We start from the raw sequence: 23,874 nt of genomic DNA, 5'->3' as shown, positions 1-23,874 counted from the left end.
ATTGTTATGAATTAAACTTATTTTAAAAATATAGTTGTTTAATTAAAAATATTATAGTTTTTGAAACTTATTTTAAAAATATTGTAGTATAAAAAAAAAGTATAATGTTTTATATTATATATTATTCAGTAGTTTTAAGCCAAAAGATTCCTTAGTGGTGTAGTGGGTGTATTGTTGTTTACTATCTCTTCCATCCTAAGATCGAAGCTTGGGCATTTCAAATTTTAAAAAAAAAATTACGTGGCCGGGATTCCTGCAAGGATTTTTTTTCTTGTTTATTTTTTTTATTTTTAAAATTATTTTTCAATTAAATAAATTTTTCTTGGGACGTTTTAATTAATTACTTAATTTTCAATGATAAAATTTTACTTACATGATCCAATCCTCTGTATGTTAAGTAGGCTTCTTCAACGAAAACCTACATCACCATATTCTCTAATTTTATTTTCAAGGTTTTAAAATTTTGATTTCATCACTTATAGTTAAAAAAAAAATTTAAATCAAAATTTCTATTTTATAACTGCTGAAATTAAATAACGAAAGTTCTACTTGATATTTAAAAAAAAAAAAAACTATGAGAAGTACTTGTTTTTTTATTAAATACCTATTTTGCACTTAATTTAAAAATCTAATTAATTTTTGAATTTAGAAATCTTCCAATTATGAACCATACTACATATACAAAATCTTCACTTATTAGTTTAATTAATGCATTGCGTCAATATTTCAATCAACAATTTTAAACGAGAGAAATTTTTAGAATCAAAATTAAAAAATATAGGCCCTATTTTATAACCATTTTATTTTATTTGATTTTTTGTTTTGAAAAGTCAAACAACAGGTTTTGTAATATTTTTTTAATGTTTTCAAAATTAAAGTTAAAATAAAAAAATAACTTTACGAAATTGTTTTTTACTTTTAAACTTTAACCAATAACTCAAATGTATCGTTACAAAAATGTGTGAAAAATGAAAATCATTAAAAGATTGTAGAGAAGTAAAGATAACCTTATAAAATAGAATAAACACTAACGTAGCTGAAATTTTTTAAAATTTAAGAATCATGATCGTAAAACAATTTACGTAAAGAACTATAATTTAATGAAGAAGAAAAAAAAATAAAGAGGGAGAAAAGAGAGAGACGTAATTTAAATTATTTAATTTAATAAGAAAAAAGGGAAATCAATAATATCTAAGAATGGGGCGCATGGAAATTCAAAATCATTACGTGGGGACTGGGGTTTGGTTGTCGTGTCCTTCCCACGTGACTCGGCACGTGCGCCTGAGAAGCACAGGAATATTTTGTACGCATATTCCGCTGCCTTTTATAATATATAAAATATAATTAATCTAGTGTTACATTAAATTCCAAAAAAGAAATCTTCTCTCACCAAAAAAAAAATAAAAAAAATAAAAAAAGCATGATAAGGTTCTTTCTTCCCCACATTTTTCATTTTGATCCAAACAAATATCTCTTCAAATCAATCCAATGAATATATTCTCTCTTAAATATGTATTATTATCGATTTAGATGCAATCTCATCTTCGACCTTGTGTGTTGTTGATGTTGAAATTTAATTTGTTGACGTAGTTGTCAGAGAGCGGTACTGATGATTATGAGCCACTTGCAAGATCAAATTCAACATTGGTGTAGTGCTTTACCTAGTGCACTTCGATGCCGAAGGTAGAACTCAGTTCAAATAAGCTAATTAAGTGTCTTATGCAAGATGTTTGGGTACCTTTCAGAAGAGTTTGACTCCTTTTATAGGGAACATTTGAGGAGAACATGTTGCAAAATATTGGGTCGTACCATTGGGTAGAGAGTTACAATTGGTGATAGGGATGCTCTAGACGGATGAAATCATTCTTCCGCCGTCTTGTCACATCAAGATCGTACTTTCGTCGAATGTTAGCAAATATCTCGTCAATTTGTCTTTGTCCAAAAAGGCTGGATGAGCAGGGTTGCTCCTCCTAGTGGCAAGTAAGCTTCCCTACCTCGATCTATTGGGTTGGACTTGAGCTGGTCAGCCATCAACCCACGTGGCCCTCGAGAATTTGCCCACCTGTTTTGTCATTTTTAGCCCATAACAATATTGATTCATCTAAATTTTAAGAAATAAAATACTAAGTTTATGTCATGGTTAATTGATAAATTAAAAAGTTTTATTTATGTGGGTCATGAGATTAGCCACCTACTTTGTATTGATCAAAGTTACAATTCAAAATAAAAATGATTGGTAAACTATATTTAATGTTGAAAATTTAGAGTCCGTTTGATAATGTTCCCGTTTCTTGTTTCTAATATTTTTAAGAAATCTAAGTATTTTACAACTAATTTTATTAAAGTAAATATACACTGGTTTTTGCTTGTTAAAGTAAGGTATATTATAGATAAAAAGATGAATTTGACGGACTACAAAGAGAACAACAAGAAATGTTGTAGGAACGCAGACAAGAAGATAATTAAAATAAACGAACAATATAAGAAACACAAACATACATTAGGATCGAGAAAAAATAATAATAATCAAAATATAAAAATAAATCTCAAACAAATCTTACGAACGAGATATACATAAATTCTAACTAAAATTATGTTCCCGATAGATATATATAGCCGCGGCCCAAACAATCCTCCTATGAGTGTCTAGGTGAACGACGAGAGAGACCCACTAATTTGAAAGTCCACTGAAAGTGACAAAAAATGATCAAAATAATTCGGGAGAACATAATGATGTATATATAATAAATGGAAATAAGAAAATCGTGGAGATTAGAAGCGGCGAAAATGAAACGAACGTGGCAGCAATCGGGTGGTTAGAAAAATCGACGTGTCAAAATCAAGTAGTGGGAGAGGCTAAAGGATGGAAAGAAAAGAAGAATAAATTCCTTTTGACTTATTTTTCTAATAAATGAAGAGGAATAATTTTTTACTTTTAAAGAAAATCCAGTGAAATTTTGGTGCGCAAGATCTGCCCTGCCCTCGGCTTCTCACCGCCACTCTTTAATTTCTTGGTAAACATCACTCTTTCCAAAAAATACCAACTTTTTTTTTAATTTTCTTTTTATTCACTTCAATTTAAATTCCATTTTAAGTTTATTCTCCTCTTCCAAAATATCTATTTTTATTTTTCAATTTTAACAAAATAATTATTTTCTCCATTATTATTATTATTATTATTATTTTACCATCTAATATCTACACCAATGAAATAATTAATAACAAGAACCAAGTTAATTACAAAATTTATTATTAAAATAGACATTTTGAAAATTGAGAGAAGAAAATGACATAAGCCTACATATTCAAAGATTAAAATATAAATACTAATATAAAGTAATCCTAAAAGTTAAAAGATATATCTTTTAGTTCTTTAACTTTTTTATGTTAATTTAGTCCATTAAATTTCAACAATGTTCGAATATGCTCTGACGATGAATGTTAAAGTTGGTGGACGATGTATTTATATGACATGATATTTTGTGACACAAAATTATAGAACGAGAATTAGCTTATTTAAAAGAAAAAAAATATAATTACTCTCCAAAAACTTGTAAGAAGTTGGCATAAGTACACCAACTTTCTTCATTTAAAGAAATCTACCAGCTCAAAATTTTTTATGTCTAAGTAAATTTTATAGCCAAATTTCAACATTCAACCACGAAAAATCCATAAATAAATAATAATAATTATTATTTATTTTTTGAGAATGAAAAATCAATATAATGAAAAAATATAAGAACACAATAGAGAAAAAATAATAAAAAAAACATATCCAAATATACTATTTTCGTTCTAAACATGTCAAGGAAAACGACGCCGCTTCGAGAATTCAAGGAAAAGAGAGAGTAAAAATCTCCGTCCGAGTTTGAAGCACAGGTGCGGCAAAACGCGCGTGGAAGCGTTGTTTAATCTGCCAAAGATACACGAAAACCGCGGCAGCGAAAACTCGAGGACAAAAAACCGCGAATGGGCAAGGAATAGGAAGCGAAGAGAGAGAGAAGTGGGGCCCACAGCGCGACGAGCGGTGACGAGGCGCTGCCGACTCATTAAAAAGACTATCGTATCCAGCTGACGTGTCACCACGCTCCGTTTTTAACTTTCCCGATTTCGGATCGCCACGCCGCCCTCCCCCCCACCGTTTTAGCGGTTTCACAATTTCCCTTTTTTTAAAAATTTTTTTTTTATTATTACTTTATTATTATTTTTAAATTTAAATCCGGTGGAGTGAATCAGAAATGCATTCAACCGGCAGAAGCGCCCAAATTCATTTCTTTCATTTCCCGTAAATTAAAACAACTTTTTTTTAATGCTTTTTCCAGCATATTATTTTATTGCTTTTCATCGTGATCTGAAAATCTGCCTTAATTTCCATTTTTATTATTAAGTTATACCTATATTATTATTATAACAGTATAAGCTAAAATGTTCTGTTGTCACTTGTCAGTCACAAACCCGTTAAATTTATTTTCTCGCAGAGAAAAAAACCCCATTATATATTATTTTTTAATTATATCTTCACAGTAATCTTTTTATTCAGTCAGAAATTTGAATATCCAATTTTTAATAATGTTTTGACTCATTAAGATATGTCAGAATTTTTTTAGTATAACATGTGGAAGTAGAACTCACCCCACTTGATCCTGAATAGATGTTTTAACTAATTAAATTATATTTGTTTGTTTTTGTTACGTTGTTATCTTTGTTGTTAGTGTGACAAATTTCATTGTTTTGATCTCTGTGAGATCCAGCTTTTCCCCTCTAATACACCAATTTTTTATTTAAAAAAATTACTATTAAATTCAATCACTAAAAAAGTATAAATATTTTTAATACAACATATAGAGATAAAGTTTCAAACTCATTACTTATTAATTAAAGATATATGTTAGTTATCGTAGAGCTATGTTTGTTTTGACTATAAAAGGTAATATTTACTTTACCATTGCCTTAGTAAAGTAAGCAAAACTTAATATTACCAAAACTTAATAAAAACATTAGATGTTTTTTTGTCAGAAGAAAATTTCTAATACTACTGAGTTCCATATTACTGTAAAGTAGATTTTTTCCCAAAGTGATAATATATTTAATAGTAACAATTTCATCAAACTTGGAAAGCGTAGTTGTAATAACTTAATAAAATTATATTTCAGGGGGTAGTTTTTAAATTCTCAGAATTATTACCAAATGAAACGAAAGGCGCGTGGGTGAGGACGACAAACGAAGGGTTGAGCGGTTCAAAAGTGAACCGGGTTTGGGCCGAAAGGAGCAGCCTCTTCTCCTCTAAATGCGCGTTACATCCACAGCATCTGTTTGTTTGTGTGTGTGCGCGCATTTGTACGTTCTTCTCTCTCTCTCAATCTAACCCTTTTGCCTCATCCCCCCATCTCCGCCGGCGCCTCCCACTCCCTTAAATTCTCCGCCTCGCCGCCTCCTCTCCCCCAATCGCCGCATGAAATCCGATCCAACTCCAACTCCAACTCCCAGGTTAATTCCTTCTCCCACTCTCTAAATCTTCGCTGCTCCTACTTCTCCTTACTCTGTTTCACTTTCTGTTCCTCTCCCTTCTTTTAATTACTGTTTCCCGGAAATTGAGGTTCCTGATTCTCTTTTTTTGCAAATTGTTGATGTTTCGGCATGTGGGGTGAGGGAGTTCGTCTATTTTAGCTGTGTTTTGTTTTATTTTTCTGAATTCATGCATCCAGCTTGTGGAGCCTCTTGAATTCACATCTGGGGTTTTCTTCTCCGGTCATTTCCGTTTGTGTTTTTTAATTTATCATGCATGATTTTGCCTTTTTATGACGATTCTCTCGCTTTTGTTTGTGAAATTTATGTGCTAAAGCTCTTCCTACTTCAATAAGTCGTGGACTGTATATATATATATATACTTTTCAGTTAATGATTATGCTAACCCTTTATTTGAAATGTCGATAAATCTACTCCTTTAGTTTCACTGTTTCTTTTTTCCTGGCATGTTGATATATCCTCAAGCAGGTTTACGTTTTAGATTAAAGCACAAAGGAATGAGTTGGTTTTATTTTATTTGCTCTGTTTGGAATTTGGAAAACAATATACAGTCGAAATCCGCCCCTCCAGGAAAAAAGAATGGGGAATCCAAGTAGTTAAGAGTTTTAAGATGTTTTGATTGTGGTTTACATCTGGAAAAGATCATCCGTCTCATCCATCTACCTTATTGCAGCAATCAAATAGTTAATATATTAATTATGGCTTCTTGTCTGGTTGTCTGTTTCGTTATTGTTCTTGTATTTTTTTTGGGCACTTCTTATGATCTTTTTGCATGCAATTGTTCACTTCATCTTCATGTTTATACTTACTGTTATATTATCAGTTTACTGTAACAGCTTGACTTCTTTGAAAAATTTGCATATGAAGTTGTAGCCAATTAGATTCTTTTTCAACAAGATATTAGCAGGTAAATGGAGCTATGGAGTTTATAGTATTCGGTATGAGCTTATTTTTATTCTCTGTCCCATCCCTATAAAATATTATTTCCTTAGTATCATTTATGTCGGGAGAGGACACATTCTTTCTCTACTTATTACTTACAGAGTTCTTCTATGCTCCAAGCTTGTGCATCTAACAGCAGGCAATTTTGCTGTTTTGATTTTTATTTTAACCATTGCCTAGATCTCTGCATGATGTTTCCTCTTCTCTTCATGTTGGCTGATTGATCTATTACACATCAGCCTAGGTTCTTTGTTTACTTTATTTTTCATCTTTTTTTACCGAAAGATTTTCATGGGTAGTACTTCCAGACCAACTAAACCACCCAAACAAGAATTTTATCTTCGTTGACTGAAAATATCACCTTATTATTACTTATTTTCTTTTTTTGAGAATTGGGAGTCGGAGTTTTGCTCCCCTATATCCTAGGGCACCCATGCTCAAAATATCACCTTATTATTCTTATTATTAATCACAATAATGCTTTATTTTCTGATTTTTCTGAACAATTGAATTGTGAAATTGCAGTTATAGCTGTATCTTTCTCCTATGTGATTATTATGGCATGTTATTAGCCTGTTCAGAGTTCTTAAATGATTTGAAGCATTATTCATGTTCTCGAAAACTATTGATTTTGTGTGGAGATTGGTTTTTGATATCCTCCCAATAGTAGTAGACATGTAATGATTTTAAAGTGGGAGAAGTTAAATATCTTTTATTAGATTTGAGACGATCTGTACATTACCAAGAATTCTACAAATTGAAATGGTTGTTTATCCCTTAATATTTCTCAATATTTGAAATTGTTCTGTTTTTGTTTCATTTTTATTTCTCTTAGGAATTGAGGAATATGATCATTGATAGGGTGGGTTAGGTTTTGAGAGGAACCTGTTTTTTTTTTAGTGATTTGATTCTTTTTGACCACTTTATTCTTTTTAATCAATTGAATTATTGGTACAGGTTGATTGACAATCAATATTTCTCTTTAGAAGTTTCAAGTTCGCTTGGATTCATCAACATTTGGTGCATCTGATACGCAAAAGGTCTTATTGATTTCTAAAAGATGGACCGGTGTGACACTTCGGGATTTGTTAGTGGGGGCGGGATCTTCTTTTTCAGAAACAATTGATCCTAGTTCCATAGCTTCTTCTTTTCTTCTAAATTATAGAAAATAAAATAAAAACTAGTTCCATAACCTTTCCTTTTTAAATCCCGGAAGTCAGGCAGGCTGGTCTATTGCAATTATAATTTGGTCTTGGTAACTATATTTTAACGAGAATTTAATGGGCTCAAGTTTCCAGAACTTCAACTTTGCTGCCAATTATTCTTTGGATGTACTAAAGTTTTTGGGAAAGTCATTCCAAGATGGGAAAACTGGAGCTGAAGACAGTGCAGATACCATTCTGCGACTTGATTCGGGATCAGTACCCTGTAGGTCCATATCAAAAGGAATGAAACGGAAGTGGAGTTTGGTTGAGAATTCCGTGGGTGGTCCTGGTCAGTCAGTTGGGTCTTCTTTGTCTCTTGGGTTTGTACATTCCTCAAGCTCTATTGACAGTAAGGGGAGTTCAGGAACTGCATGCACCAGAGTGTCTTCTGCTAAAGAAACTGATGAGGAATCCTCAATGGCACTCGACCTGGATTTTTCTCTCCATCTTGGTAACGAGAATGTAGCTAGCCCTAAAGAACCAGCCAATAAATCACTTAAAGTACAGAAAATGAAACCGAAGTTTGACTTGGAGTTAAGTCTCTCAACTGGGCCATCTGAATCTGATGTCACTTCAATTTATCAAAGTTTTCCCTCACTTCAGTTGTCAATGGAGAAACCATTGACATTTGTGGAGACCTTAAACATAGATGATGGAGAAACATCATGTTGTTGGAAGCCTGGAACTGTCCAGCCAACCATGCCCACCTCGTTGAATCCTCAGGTTGGCTACGTTTTTCACCCAGTTACTGAGAAAGTGATTCCACCTGCCAATGTTCCAGACCTTTCCTCGAGTGTTTTAACCATGCCAAAAAGCTCAGTCACCTGTACTTCCGGGATAACAGAACAGCAGCAACAACGATTTAATCGTAGTAGTAATTCCAAGATATGTCAAGTTGAGGGATGTGGCAAGGGAGCCAGAGGTGCTTCTGGCCGTTGTATATCACATGGTGGTGGTCGGAGGTGTCAAAAACCTGGATGCCACAAAGGAGCCGAGGGTCGCACTGTATATTGCAAGGCCCATGGAGGTGGACGGCGATGTCAACATTTGGGGTGCACCAAGAGTGCAGAAGGGCGCACCGACTTCTGTATTGCCCATGGTGGGGGTAGAAGATGCAACCGTGAAGGATGCACCCGTGCAGCGAGAGGTAAATCAGGATTATGCATTCGTCATGGGGGCGGAAAGAGATGTCAAAAGGAGAACTGCACCAAGAGTGCAGAAGGCCTCTCTGGTCTTTGTATCTCTCATGGTGGTGGTAGGCGATGCCAGGCGCCTGGGTGCACTAAAGGGGCCCAAGGGAGCACCATGTACTGCAAGGCTCATGGTGGGGGAAAAAGGTGCACGGCTCCTGGTTGTACCAAAGGTGCTGAAGGGAGCACCCCATTTTGCAAGGGCCACGGTGGTGGGAAAAGGTGTGGATTCCAAGGGGGTGGAATTTGTACAAAGAGTGTTCATGGGGGTACGAACTTCTGTGTGGCACATGGTGGGGGTAAGAGATGCGCTGTTCCTGAGTGCACGAAAAGTGCTCGGGGAAGGACTGACTATTGCGTGCGTCACGGTGGGGGAAAGAGATGCAAGTTCGAAGGGTGTGGCAAAAGTGCACAAGGAAGCACAGATTTTTGCAAAGCGCATGGTGGAGGAAAGAGATGCTCTTGGGGTCATCCTGGGTCTGAGTATGGCACCCAACCCTGTTGCCCTTGCAATTCATTCGCCAGGGGGAAGATGGGTCTCTGTGCACTTCATAGTGGTCTGGTGCAAGATAAGAGGGTTCATGGGGGTGTTTCACTCGGACCTATTCTCAATAAGACAGATAAGTTGAAGGAGGTGGTCAGGGAAGATTATATGAATGAAGATCTCATCAAGGTAGGAGGCAAGGTTTGTCCAAATCTCAAACAATCTGCAGTCAATGAAGCAGAAAAACCATTGGCATCATTGGTTCTCGTTCCCGAAGGTAGGGTGCACGGTGGAAGTCTATTAGCAATGCTTGCTTGCAGCTCGGGGCTGGGGTCAAGCAGTAGAAATGCAGTTTCTGGTCCTGAGCAGCCACTGGAACCTCACATCATGCCTCGTAGTTGGGTGTGAAGCAAGCCTCGCTCTTCCTTATATGTCCATCTGGTGTTAGGAGTCGGTAATGTTGGTCTTCTTTCTCTCTGTTTAGTATCTGTCAATTATAAAGCTTGTTATTTATTGGTCCAAATGTAAAGACTCCTTGAGAATGCTCTATATTGAGGGGGCAAATTCTAAGTATTGGGTTGTTGGGTTGTTCTTTCTTGTATATATGCTTAGATAAATGTATGTCGAACAGGCTATCAATACAGGTCAACAACCTGTAGGTTTGTTAATGTTGTCATTCTGGTTATGGTCAGCTTTTTTTCTTTGCTCATATTTTTATCTCTACTCTCTTACCCTCTCTAGGTCATCCTCTCTCCTCATCATGATCATTGATCTTTTAGGCCTAGTTTCATTCTGTTTCTAAAATTTATGCTCGTCTTTTTTTTTCTTCTTCTTTTTCTCTATTTCTTGTATTTGAATTCTTATCGAAATTTCAAAGACAAAAACAACTCTTTGGAAACGACTTTTAATTTTCAAAATTTGGTTTAGGCTTTGAATTTTATTTTAAAGAACAAATAGTGGTTGTAAGTTTAATTTTTAAAAACATGCTAAACGGACCACTTTTTTCCCTAAAATGTTAGCATAGACATTTGTCCATTTAAATGATAATCTACTCATTAGAATATTAGATTGTAGATTCTCTCTTTTTTTTCTTTTTTTCTTTTTTCCTTTTTCTTTTTGAGTTCAACATGTGGAGTGATTTTTGATAGAAGATGTCTCAAACTGTTTTGCTCAAGTTGTCTATTAGGTTGTGCAATAGATGGTAGATTGTACAAGTAAAATAATTGTAGATAATATATAATAAAAATACATTAAGTTATAAGTTATATAACATGAAGATATTGTTAGGCTGAAAATTTAGAGTGAGCTGTGATGACTGGTCTTAGGAAAGGTTATAGTGATTTGACAAGCCTAATTTGTGTAAACAGCTGTAATTGTGCAACAATAATTTCCATTGATGGAAACTAATATGGCTTCTGATACATGTTTTTTTGTGTCTTTTCAAGTTAAAGAATAACCTCTTCTTTCACAACAATTACATCTGCAATCCAAACCCATTTTACTTCATCCCCTCACATCAATATCTCTGTAGATGAAACTTCAGCTAATGACCAATATCTTTGAACTTGGCCATCTTGGAAAGCTCATCCACAGTTTCAACCAAATAGTCAAGCCTAGCCACAAACTCAATCAGCAAGGAAGTGAAATTGGCCAATGACATAGCTGCACTACTCTCCAGCTTCCTCATCCTCGGCGAAAACTCGACTACAACACTCCCACCTTCGTCGAGAGCACCGACTTCCAACGATGGCCACGAATGCTGCCTTCTCGACTGCTTCCTCCCCAGCTCAACACAAGCCTCTGCCTGAGCTGCCCCTGCAGCCACGACGTCAAGCTCATTTGGGAGATCGTGGAGGCTGCTTGATGAGGTGGTCGAGAGCTTGGACTGAAGCTTAGAGGAGAAGTCGATGGCGTCACAATAAGTGGCGGGAGTGAGGAGATAAGAGTGAGTGTCTATGGCAAGTTGCAGCTTCTCGGCTGAGGTGTGAAGCCTTTTGAGGAGGGAAATTTTGAGGGATTGTTTCATGTTGCTGATGTCTTCACCCAAACTTCTCACCAGCTCTGCTGCTTGGTTTGCAGCATCTTGTATCTCGGATTTGAATGCGATTCTGAGGTTATATGGAGCCTACAAGAAAGGTTTATAAGATAGATCATTAGCATATTTATCAGATACTTTGTTAATGCATCTGAGCAACTTCAATCTGAATCTCTATATATTCTTCTTGTTATGCAAAGAAAAAATGAATATACAACATCTTGGGCTCTTGTTCAACCAGAGTCACATTTGTTTTTGTTTTGTTGGGTTATTTGGATGACAAAAATAAACTTTATAATAGAAACACTATCGTTGATTATTCGATTCTCTTCGAACGGCAGGATTTTCTATATTTTTACAACAGTATGATTTTGTCCATTTTAGATTTTGCTTTCGAGTTCCATTCACATCTTCTTTACTTCTAATTCATTTGAGACTATGTTCACATCTTCTACCGATTAATTCATATTTTGGACTTTTTAACGACAAAAAGAATGGGAACGAAGAAGAAAACGAAAGAAAGAGCAAGACCTGGATTTGAGAGTGGAGAAGGCCATGAAGAGCCATAACTTCATAAGCACAGTATCTCAGAACAGCTCCAACTTTAACGTACTCCGCCCATGGATAGAAGAACTGTCGGAATCTACCGTGCGGCGGCTCCCATTTCGCCGACGTCGCCTTTCCAGATCAAAGAATTATCATTCCATGGTGACGATCAATACTTAAGGAAGGAATTAATCATAAAACATACCAAAGATTCAAACTTTGCCGAGGAGTTTAAGGTGGCTTTGAATTTCTTGTAGGCAGGTTCGTCTGGAAACTCATCCATCAGAGCCTTGGGGAGCTGGTTCTGCTGCGATCCCTCCTCTTCCAAATACTTGTTCACACATTCTGTCAAATTTTGATCCATTCAAATTGAGCTCATTTGTTTAAACGATCAAGAGACTTAATAAGATTTATATAAACGACAAAAAAATACCTTGGAGTGAATTAGCCACCGAGTCGAAGGTGGAGACGAGCTCTTTGTGGAGCTGGTGGCCAGCCCATATGGGGAAAACAAGAACATTTACCAAGACTGCAACGAATCCTCCGATGGCTATGGTGTAGAGCCGATCCATGGCGGTTCTCAGCGGGTTCCCCATTCGATACCCAGAAACCACTATCAAACAGTACGTGAAAAGTATAACTCTGAACCCATACTCGTATGGAGTCAGCGATGGCCATAGCTTCATCAATGATGTCACAGCTCCTGTTCAAACATATCTTTATTCACGTCATTACAACTTTTTAAAAACATTCGATTTTGCGTATATCACTGTCTAACATCATTTACATGACACGTTCGTTGTGCCATTGTGTATTTTTAAGTGTTAATCCTTAAATAATACAACGAACTTTTGAGTATCTACGAATTTTGTCGTTGAATTCGTGTTTAGTAGATTTTTGAAACTACAGGACCAAATTTATCATTGAAACCTGGTTAAAAACTTTTTTGAGTGTGAATTTTGAGAGGGGTTACCAACTAAGAAAATGCTTATGCCAATGATGATGGGTTGTGCAACAGGGCCTGTGCGCAAAGCAAGTTGGGCAACACCTATGGCCAAGATTCCTGCCAGTAAACTTCCCAGTGCTCTGTTGAAACCACGATTGAAAGTTGCACCTAATTTCACCAAAAAAAAAAAAAAAGAGAAAAAAACTTCTTAATTACCATATTACATCATATATATTCAAATTTTTTAAAAATCAAAATGTGGGGGGTTTTGTTTTTTCAATCTACAAACCAACTGTATATTCGAACATTATGGCGACAGTGATGATGGCCCATATGATATTAGTCCCAAAGGCATCGTATGGTGCTTGAAAAAGTATAAGCAAAGACACCAAAACAACAGCCAGCCCAACTTTGAGGGAGAATTTAACTCGGTTGCTATCTTCTTTGCAAAAATCCCAAATGCTCGATATCGAGGCTCGAAATGAAGCAGCCAAGTTCTTGGATTTCCCACTCGATCCCTTCGTCGGAGGCTCGGGTTTCGACGGGAAACCGATGATGTCTATCTCGATACTGCTCGTTTTGCCATTCATTCTCAAGTGGAGTAGTCTATGATAAGTTTGGTGATTATCCAAGAGAGACTTTGGAGGTGAATTTGGTCTTGGAAAGAGGAGATTTAAAGGGAAAAAAAAGTGGGGGGTTTGTGATGGCATCTAGAGGAAGATTGTATGTTTTGTCATGAAAGGATATTTTGATTTAATAAGAGAGGGAAAATTGGAGGGTAATGACTAAGAGATAAGAAGATGCCCATAAAACCCTTCAATAATGCAGCAAATATGTGGAGAATTAGAATCTAATTTTTGCATCCTATATTTGCATGCATGGCTTCATAAATTAGTTTATATTATATATATATATATTTGACATGTGCTTTTTTTCTTGGAAAATATCTTCACCTAGTGGCAAAATGGGCAAAGTTGGTCAAAGTTCATCTTGGATCAACCATTGAACCAGGGCTTCATTATCTCACCCTAAACTTTGGTCCTAGCATCTCTTTTGTTCACCAATTTTGGCCGGATTGTATTTTTATACAGGTTTGTTTGAACTTTTAAATTATGATATACGATTTAATATTTATGAATTTCATACCTTTCTAAACAATTGATAATGAGGAGAGTAATCTGTTTATATTATATATATAAACTTTTGTTAATCAGGTAATTTAGTTACTTTTTCAACGTGAGATCTTTAACAATATAATATATAAGAGAGGTTGAAAATTATTTACATAGCTATGATAGATTAATTTTATCTCTCTTGAAAATGAAGTGAAATAATAATTTTTGTGGTAATTTTGTATTTTAAAGACAACGTAGAATACTGTTACAAATAATCCTTAGTATTTTAAGTAATTCTTAATTTGATTCTTTGCATAGGAAAAATTCTCAATTTTATTCTTAATAGGTAAAAAAAATTCTCAATTAAGTTATTCCACAATTATTTATTTATATATATATATATATATATATATATATATATATATATATATATAAATATATAATTTGTTAATATAGAGCTATGTGTTATTAAACAATTGTTTTTTTTAATATATTTGGATATTCAAGTACGTCATTTTGACATGCCTAACATTTAACCTTTTTATGTGGAATATATAATAGTATTTGATAAAAAAATGTGTGATTATAGGGTATTGTTCAACGATTAGAAAAGTAGAGATTCAACCATTGATCTTTAGTAGTAGGTGTTCTCGTCAATCTATTGAGAACATGCTTGGATTTACATATATAAACACACAAAACAATTTTATGGAGTGAAATTTTCTATTGCATGTGTATGCTTTTTTACCAAATAAAAAATTTGTATTCATAAAAAAATTAAAATAGCTTGATTTATTTAATTTTGGTCCGTTTTGAATTTTGGCTCATTTGATTTCTAAAGTTTAATAATAATTTTTAAGTCAGTTTTCAGTTAATATAGGATGGGAAATCGGATTCTGGTTGGAGATATATACTAAATACCATTAGATTATGCTCGCCTTAGCTTGTTACCTTTTATTTTACTAACTTATAATTATTTTTTCTCTGAAAAGTCACCAACTTATCATTAAATAGGATGAGACCTTGAAGCATAATTAAGAAAGAATTTAAAAGAATTTATATTATTATCCATACTAACAAAGGTGCGCCTGTCTTTCTCGAGGCCAAATTATAGAAACTCAAAAGTTAAACTTACTTGGTCCTGAATAATTTATAGTGATCATCAGACCTTAAAGTCGTTGTGTGTAGACCTACTTAAGTTTTTCATTTATGTGTTCATTTATTGTTTTTTATTTTAAGTAATTTTTAAGAATATTTTCAAATAAATATAACCGTTTCAAATTAAGAAAATGAGAACTCATTTGGTAATAGTAATGTTTCTTTGTTTTTTTTTTGTTTATCTTTCCAATTTTTGAAAAATATAAGCAATTGTGTTTCCCATTTCCATCCCCCAAGAAGTTTTTTTTTTAAAACAACATAATCAAATTTTTTGTTTTTTTTTTAATTTTTCGTTCTTGTTTTCATTTTTTTGAAAAATATAAATGAAAGTACTATTTATTTTATCATTATTGACTTATAAAATCATAATAAATATTTTAAAAAATAAATAAAATGTAAAAGAAAAAGAGTATTTAATTAAAAATTAATTTCATATAAAACTTTTACTTTTTAAATTTAAAATGACAGAGAACAAAAAATAAAGAATGATTAAATTTCCTCAATAAAAAAGAAACAATATAAAACAAGGAAATAGTTATCAAACACAATTTTTTGTTTTCTTTATTAAAGAAGAAAATCGAAACAAGAAAATGAGAAATAAGAAACAGAAAACAAGAATATCTTACCAAACGATCCCGTAGAATCCTAAAATAATGTTGGAACTAAACAAAGTGACGATGTGATTATTAAAACATAAGCACCCCCAACATAATTATATTCCTCATACTTTGGTATATAGCTTGGGAAACATGGAATACTTGTTGACAAACACTACTCTCCCATTCCCACCCCTTAATTATACATTCCAACTCTTCATCCTTATTCCCAAAGAATAGAATTATCATAACACACAAGAACAAGTAGCCATAATAATACACAAAAAGCATAGCCCATCAAAATCTGATCCTCTCTCTCTCTTTTCCAGCATCACCATTCTTGATCAATAGTGGGATGCTTTTTTCTTTGTAACCCCAAATTCACAAGTATCCATATAGAAAAATTAGCCTTTGATTGATTTACGATTTCATTTCAAGGAGTTTAGTACATCGCTAGAAATTAGATTTTTGCTGACGTTACAACACGTACTTTTGTTCCTTTTCTAGACACACATATACGTAATTTGGGTTTCTATTCGTTTCATAATTTGGATTTTAATATCTTTAAGAATCGATTCTCTTGGGATATTTTTCAGATAAATGAGAGATAAAAAGGTTATTAATTCACAAGTCTAAGCAGACAGGTTTGAAGATCAGATTTTTGAAAGATTGAAATATTATTTATGGATGGAGATATAGAGAAATGTAAATATTGCTTGGAAAGGGAACAGCCTTTATTACCTTAATTCATGTATGTAGAAAGTGTAGTGGGAATTTATTCTTTCGAACTAATCAGCTAAACATTAGCTTTATGTATGCTGATCAAAACCAATCATTTGTGTTCAAACCACTATCTAAAAATCTAACTCGACATATTCGGATAAATTATTGATTTTTTTAAATATATTATTCGTAGGGAATTCTCGAATATGAGACTAGCTGAGGAAATAAGGTGGAAATTATAATATTTCATGAGGTTATTGAATTGTAAATTTAAAAATTTTAAGTTGGTAGACTATGATAAATTTAACATTTTCGGTACTATAAAGTTCAATTGTGGAATAACATATGAAATGGAAAAGAAGAAAAATGATGATTGTTGGAGGGAAAAATATGACTTACTATGTGGCGAGATATGACCAAGCTACCGCCGAGCTCCTAAGCTCACCTACGGTCGAGCTCAGTTGCCACGTGGCTGACCTCGACAGCTCGGCTGAATTTTGCATCAACAGTTGGCACCGTCTATGGAAATCGACAATTTTAAGTTATTCCTACCAAACCAAGCTATGACTCGCACAGTTTCTCAAAGCTCTAGTACTCCCAGCAATCGGGTGGACCTCCAAAGCTCTTCAAGATCTTCTTGTTCAATATCTTGGTTGAAGAGAAAGACTTCATCACTTCGGATGACTTTCCCCTCGATGAAGACCTCACCTTTGAGGATGACTTTCTCTCCAAGAAGACCTACTCACTACGGATGACCTTCCCATCGAGGAATACCTCAGTTTGAGGACGACTTTCTCTCCAGGAAGACCTACTCTAAGAGAGACTTTATCACTACGGATGACCTTCACCTCGAGGAAGACCTCACTCTTGAGGATGACTTTCTCTCCTAGAAGACCTACTCAAAGGGAAATGCCTTATCATTACGGATGATCTTCCCCTTGAGAAAGACCACACCTTAAGGATGAATTTCTCTCCAAGAAGACCTAGTCACTACGGATGACCTTCCCATCAGAGAAGACCTCACTCTTAGGTTGACTTTCTCTCCCGGAAGACCTAGTCCAAGAGAAAGGCCTTATCACAACGGATGACCTTCCCCTCGAGGAATACCTCACCCTTGAGGACGACTTTCTCTCCTGAAATACCTATTCCAAGAGAAAGACCTTGTCATTACTGATGACCTCCCCCTCGAGGAAGCCCCCACCTTTGACCTTGAGCAGATGACCTGCATTTAAAGATGACTTTCATTTAAACGATGACTTTCCCTTCAAGGACGAGACTCCATTAACTCAAAAGATGAGCTCTCATGGGAGAGGTCATTGGATCAGAGATAGCTCATCTCCAACTAAAGATAGAGCTTCTAGCTGAGCTCATCATCGTCTAAAGGAAAAACTTCCACTTGATAGCTCTTCCTTAACTAATGGGAGAACTTTCATCAATTAGCTCACCCCCTAAAGAAGAAGCTTTTGTCAGATACCTCATCTCAGCTACGGAGAGCTCTCATTAGACAGCTCATCTCAGTCAAAACGATAAGCTCACTTGAGACAGGTCACCCCGGCCTAAAAAAGAGTCACCACATAGCTCTACTTTGCCTTGAAGGACGAACTCCCATCATCAGATCATGTTCAAGTAAGCACGACACCCTACCTAAGAGTTGCTGACCTATACTCAATGGGGGCACCAAAACAGAAAGTACGCATGTCAAACCCTAAGTGCCTAGCTTAAGTCGAGTTTTAACTTCAAACTCCTAATCCAATCTCCAAGCTCAAACTCAGCATCTAGCTTAAGTCAAGCTAATCCAAGCTCCATGCGCAAACTTTCAAGCGCACAGCTTAAGTAGAGCTTTTCCAAGTTCGGAATCGAACTTTTTGGTCGAGCTTCTCAAAGTTCCCAACTCAAGCAACGTGCCATTAAGGTGAATGTATCTCCTAAGGCTAGATAGTAAACATAACCTAAGACTATAGCTTGCGAAGAGAGGGCTCACCTCAACCCCAATGATGAGCTCCCATCAGAGTAGCTCATTTCGACATTATGGAAGAGCTATAAGATAGCTCACTTCTACGTCAACAAATGAGCTCTCATCGTAGTAGCTCATCTCGACATCAATGATGAGCTTTCATTAGAATGGCTCATCTCGACACCAACAATGAGCTCCCATCGGAGTAGCTCATCTCAACATCAACAATGAGCTTCATTAGAATAGCTCATCTCGACACCAATGATGAGCTCCCATCGGAGTAGCTCATCCCGATATCAATGATGAGATGTCATTAGAATAGCTCATACCGACACCAACGATGAGCTCCTATCGGAGTAGCTCATCTCGACACCAACGATGAGCTCCCATCGAAGTAGCTCATCTCGACATCAACGATTAACTCTTATTATAATAGCTCATCTCGACACCAATGATGAGCTTCTATCTAGTAGCTTACCGCTACCTCAATGATGAGCTTTCATTAGAATAACTCATCTCGACACCAAAGATGAGCTCCCATCGAAGTAGCTCATCTCGATATCAACGATGAACTCTTATTGGAATAACTCATCTTGGCATCAATAATCAGCTCTCATCGGAATAGCTCATCTTGACATCAAGGAATAACTATCCGATAGCTCATCTAAACCTCAACGATGAGCTCCCCATCAAATAGCTCATCACAATGGCCAATGGATGAGCTCCCACCAAATAGCTCATCTCGGCATGAAAGCTAAGCCCTCATCAAAACTTAAGCTAAAAAGAATGAACTGCCATCAGATATCGAAATCTTCAAGGAGTGGCTAACCAAGATTACATCGACTTTGAAGACCGGAGCCACCTAAAGTCGAAACTTCTAAAAATTAGCTCAAGTCTTGACGACAAGACCTTACAGAAAAGAGAGCATGACCAAACTTCTCATAGATCTTGTCATGTATTAGTATGACCTATGAAACAGTCATTTGACAAGTTAGCTTCCTAACTTATCAAAGTGGGGGCAAATGTTGGAGGCAAAAATATGACATACCAAGTGGTAAGATATGGCCAAGCTACCGCCGAGCTCCTAAGCTTACCTATGGTCGAGCTCCTAAACTCACCTATGGCCGAGCCCCTTAGCTCACCTATGGCCGAGCTCCTAAACTCACCTGTGGCCAAGCTTGAGCTACTAAGCTCACCTATGGCCGACCTCAATCATTGCCGACCTATGGCCCAACATCTAATTGCCTTGTCGTAACGGTCGTAACGGATGTGTCCTTTCACTCCACCTATAAAAAGATCTTCATTCCTATTACTCAAGTATGAAATTCTACTCCAAGAATGATTTATTTGAGCTCACACTTATACTGATTTGAACGTCGGAGTGTTCACTTTCTTTTTCAGGTCCTACCTTGCATGAGCTCGCACCTCGTCAGTTGATCAGTTGCCACGTGGCCGACCTTGATAGCTTGACAGTATTTTGCATTGTAGAAATTTGAATTCAAATGGTTTATTTTGTTAGGTCACATATTAAATAATTACTTTACCTAGGAGCTTAAAGGTGTTTTAGATTAAAGTTTAATTATTATAAATATTCTCCATAGTTTCTAAAATATTAGATTATTGTGGGGAAGCATATCGTTACCATTGATTCTTGTGAGAGATTCAACCGGATAAAGTACCAATAGTTTAGTGAAAATCTATGTGATATTAGTTAACATGATGAAATCCAATCCACCTATGTCATATGGACTAAATTTTAATCAGTTACAAATTGTGGCATCAATCTTAAATTAATTATGAAATTATATATTATTAAATTTGACAAATACATTTAAATTTAAAATATTAGAAGATAAAAGTAATGATAATTCTATCCTTTTTTATGACCATTTGATTACATAAATTAGACCGATATGAGTCATACAAATTGAACAAAAAATTAAGGAAAATTTTGAATAATAGCCAAATTCAAGGCAATCTAATAAGAAATGGTCATAAGTGTTATAATTCTCAATAATAACCAATACCTATTTCATGAAAATTATGGAGGGGCAATTTCTATATTTACTCATCCACATCCGTCCACCCTTGTTTCACGAGTCTACCAATATGTCAAGTCTCCATTTTTTATTATCCAAGAATCGACTGGCCCTTACACAACTCATATGGTGTAAATCTCTATCTACATAATTGAAAATTTAGTAGATTATGTTTCAAAAAGTCAAATAAATATCCCTCTACCCTATTAAATTACAAAATAAAACTAATTAATTTCTTATACTTCTAACTACTTAGACGATTTTCCCTCGACTTTCTAATATTTGTAATTTGATTTTAGTGAGATTGAATTATAGGTATCTCTGGAAAATTGCTACTTCTTCCACATCTCGTACGAACATTCTTGAACTTCCGCTCTTCGTTGTAGTCCATCAAGAAGTTCGCCATCTGAGGCTATTGAGAAGCACATTTGCCGGATCAAGAAAATTGATAATAAACTCTTGTTACCGTCACAATTTACCTTAGAGATCTTCATAGTTAAGCTTGAAGCTGAGAAAAAATCTATTACTTCACCCACCAAAATTTCTGATTTCTTCCCACTGCTATGGTCGTGTAAATCCACGTAAAAGCTATTAAAAAAAAAACTCTACGAATAGAAAAGATTTCCTAAAATGTTGAAGACCCTTCCAAAATTAAGGGTTTGTTTGTTATGTAATTTTATTTTTTTTCATATTCATTAAATAAAAAATATTTAGCAAATATTCATTTGGTTGATTTGTTTTGATAGTGATGTTTAGAAATTTTAAGATTTTAAATTTGAAACTTTAAAATAAATAAGAATTACAATTAAAAAGATAAAAGCAACCATAAATATACTAGTTCTATGTTATAAACTACTCAGTTCATTTTTATTAAAATAAGTAAAACATAATATTTTACGAATTACATAATATTGTAAAATAATAATTATAAGAAAGTATATATGTAAATTAATTAATTAATTAATTAATAATATTTTAGATTGATCTAAACCGTCGGTAATTGTTACTACTTTTCAAATATATTACTAAAACACATTAAATAACTTTTTAAATTTACTACCAAACACATATATATTGAAAATATGAACTAAAATTTATAACATTTATTTGCGGGGGAAAGAAATTAACAGAATAAATCTAAAAAGGACTACATACTCAATTTGTCAATTATTTACATATAGCAAGTCAGCAACAACAAAGCGTTTGTAGTCCAACGGTTAGGATAATTGCCTTCCAAGCAATAGACCCGGGTTCGACTCCCGGCAAACGCACAATCCTTTATATTCCTTACATTTTTGCAAATCAAAAGCTGAAAAAAGACGGAAAAAAAAAAAGGAAATTCAATCCTACAAATTCCGATCGCCGGAGCTGGAGGGACAGAGAAGGACACGGCAACCGAAGAGCACAATCCCACTGAACCCAACAAAAATTGCGACCCCCAAAACGGCAAACACCCTCCGCCGAGCCCTTCGGAACCGGTCCGGCTTCGTGGTCCGTCTAATCGTTGGAGAATCCAGGACTCGGACGGCGGCCGACGCAGAGGCCAAATCCTCCATGTTCTGGTCGAGGGCTTCGGCGCAGCGGAGGTAGGCGAGGACGGTGGCGGCGAAGGCGAAGAGGTTGAGGGCGGCGGCGAGGAGAGAGAGCGAGAACGGGATCCACCATTGTCGGCATCGGAGAGACGACGCCGGCGAGAACACGGCGGAGAGGATCACGCCTTGGAACACGAAATATAGATTTGCGAGCTGAATGGCTTTGGTTTCCAGGTTGTGGATTCGGTCCTCTTGCATCCGGTTGATTTCATCAAGATTTTGGATTAGCGTTGCTTCTATGCTGTTTTCTGAGTTCATCGCAATCACTATAGTGTTTTTTTTTTCTTTTTTTTTGGGTTGAATAATGTCTTTTTGTATTTGTTTTGATCTCGACATCTTGTGGGGTGGGTTTAATTTGGAAGGGCAAGGCGTGGAACATGAGATTTTTAGAAAATTATTTACTAGATAAACCAATTAATTAAACGAATAAATTTATCAAAACTGGGATTTGAACCCACGCACTCTTACGGAGATAAGAATTTCAGTTTGGGCTTTCAACCACTGGGCTTTAACGTGTTAAGAAATTATCGAATCTAAAATAAATAATAAAAAGCTCTTCTATCTTTATAAAACAGATAAATTTTGTCAGAAGTGGGATTTGAACCCACGCCCTCTCACGAGGACCAGAACTTGAGTCTGGCGCCTTAGACCACTCGGCCATCCTGACTTTTGTTCATCAATTTGAAACTTAATTAGATTTACATCTCTACAAGTTGCTTTTCAATTTAAAAAAAAAAACATTGACTAATTTTCAGGGAAAAAAATAATAAAAATTTGACAAAAAGTTTCTTTGTTTTTTTTTTCTTGCTTTTTCTAAATTAAATGAGTATGAGTTTTAGTTAATATCTTTTAAACATAAAAAATGGTTTTAAACTTCATTATGAAGCATGACCTTATTCTGGAACTTTGAATTCAAATTTTATTTGGTAACATATTATTTAATTGAATGTGTAAATGAGAGATTATAGTTTATGACATTGTCTATGAGTTTACTGAATGAATGGCTAGATTTTTACTGGAGCAGTAAAATTGAAGAGTCGTCTATTACGACCATCGTAAATATCACTCTTAGACATGAGTTAAAGTATCTTAAAGGAATCTAAAGTTTAAAAGTATCATATTTTTATTTTTATTTTTTTTAGTTTATGTTATGAAATAAAATTTCTCAAAAAAAAAATTTTTGAAAGATACACGAGGGTGAAAACTCAAAAGATCAATATTTTTACTGTAGAATCCTATCTCACCCCAAATTATTACAAAAGCGAAAAAAGAAGCGGTTTTTATACAACTTATTCATAATGCTAGTCCTACTTGTATATTGTATTTGATTGAAAAAACATCATACAGGTAGAAGTTCTTCCCTTCTTGGGACTTTATAGACCAACATATACTTTGATTATATGGACAATACATGGAATATCTTAACTATTTGATACTTTTATATTCACATAATTGTATTTGAGATCAATTTACCTCTAACCTCTAATAGATGTTATTAGTACCCTAACTAATTCATTTTTACTTATAATAGAATATATCTGAGAGATGACTTTTCAAAAAAAAGGTAAGTTTAATTTAAATGATTTTTTATAACTAAAAGTGTTTTTGTTAATCTAAATAATTTGGTAATAAATAAAAAGTATTGAAAAACTAACTCGTTAAAGCAAAATTTTAATAGTTAGCTTGAGTATTGCTTAACGGGTTAAAGCATATATTTCGACTAAAAAATCTTGAGTTTAAACTCTTACTACCAAATATTGTATTAAGAAAAACTTTAATAGCTAGTTATTATCACAAAAGGGATGGGATGGCTTCTCTGCCTT

General features: G+C 34.7%; 2 protein-coding genes and 2 non-coding genes across 5 annotated transcripts; 2 read left to right on the top strand and 2 right to left on the bottom strand.

Moving 5' to 3' along the window:
• The first annotated feature begins 5,306 nt into the window (after window positions 1-5,306).
• LOC111015265 (WRKY transcription factor) lies at window positions 5,307-10,056 on the top strand. Of its 2 annotated transcripts, XM_088125410.1 has the most exons (3): window positions 5,307-5,487; window positions 6,350-6,433; window positions 7,426-10,056. In XM_088125410.1, the coding sequence occupies exon 3, from the start codon at window positions 7,749-7,751 to the stop codon at window positions 9,753-9,755; it is 2,007 nt and encodes a 668-aa protein (XP_087981536.1). In that variant the 5' UTR covers window positions 5,307-5,487; window positions 6,350-6,433; window positions 7,426-7,748; the 3' UTR covers window positions 9,756-10,056. The 2 variants fall into 2 exon arrangements, with proteins under 2 accessions (XP_087981536.1, XP_022145917.1); XM_022290225.2 differs by lacking the exon at window positions 6,350-6,433.
• Window positions 10,057-10,720: 664 nt separating this feature from the next.
• On the bottom strand, window positions 10,721-13,596 carry LOC111015266 (aluminum-activated malate transporter 9-like). The gene is made up of 6 exons (XM_022290226.2): window positions 13,164-13,596; window positions 12,902-13,042; window positions 12,362-12,631; window positions 12,134-12,273; window positions 11,914-12,060; window positions 10,721-11,472 (listed from the first exon to the last, which is right to left on the bottom strand). The coding sequence occupies exons 1-6, from the start codon at window positions 13,582-13,584 to the stop codon at window positions 10,891-10,893; spliced, it is 1,701 nt and encodes a 566-aa protein (XP_022145918.2). The 5' UTR covers window positions 13,585-13,596; the 3' UTR covers window positions 10,721-10,890.
• Window positions 13,597-21,658: 8,062 nt separating this feature from the next.
• TRNAG-UCC (transfer RNA glycine (anticodon UCC)) lies at window positions 21,659-21,730 on the top strand. The gene has a single exon. It is a non-coding gene; the product is annotated as a tRNA-Gly (tRNA).
• A 904-nt stretch (window positions 21,731-22,634) lies between these two features.
• On the bottom strand, window positions 22,635-22,718 carry TRNAL-CAA (transfer RNA leucine (anticodon CAA)). Its single transcript has one exon. It is a non-coding gene; the product is annotated as a tRNA-Leu (tRNA).
• Window positions 22,719-23,874: the final 1,156 nt, after the last annotated feature.

This window comes from Momordica charantia (assembly GCF_013281855.1).
Source record: "Momordica charantia cultivar OHB3-1 chromosome 6 unlocalized genomic scaffold, Mcharantia_2.0 BLBB01000006.1, whole genome shotgun sequence".
In the NCBI taxonomy this organism is placed as follows: Eukaryota; Viridiplantae; Streptophyta; class Magnoliopsida; order Cucurbitales; family Cucurbitaceae; genus Momordica; species Momordica charantia.
Note: the sequence above shows the minus strand (reverse complement) of the source record. Positions and strands in the feature narration are given on the sequence as shown.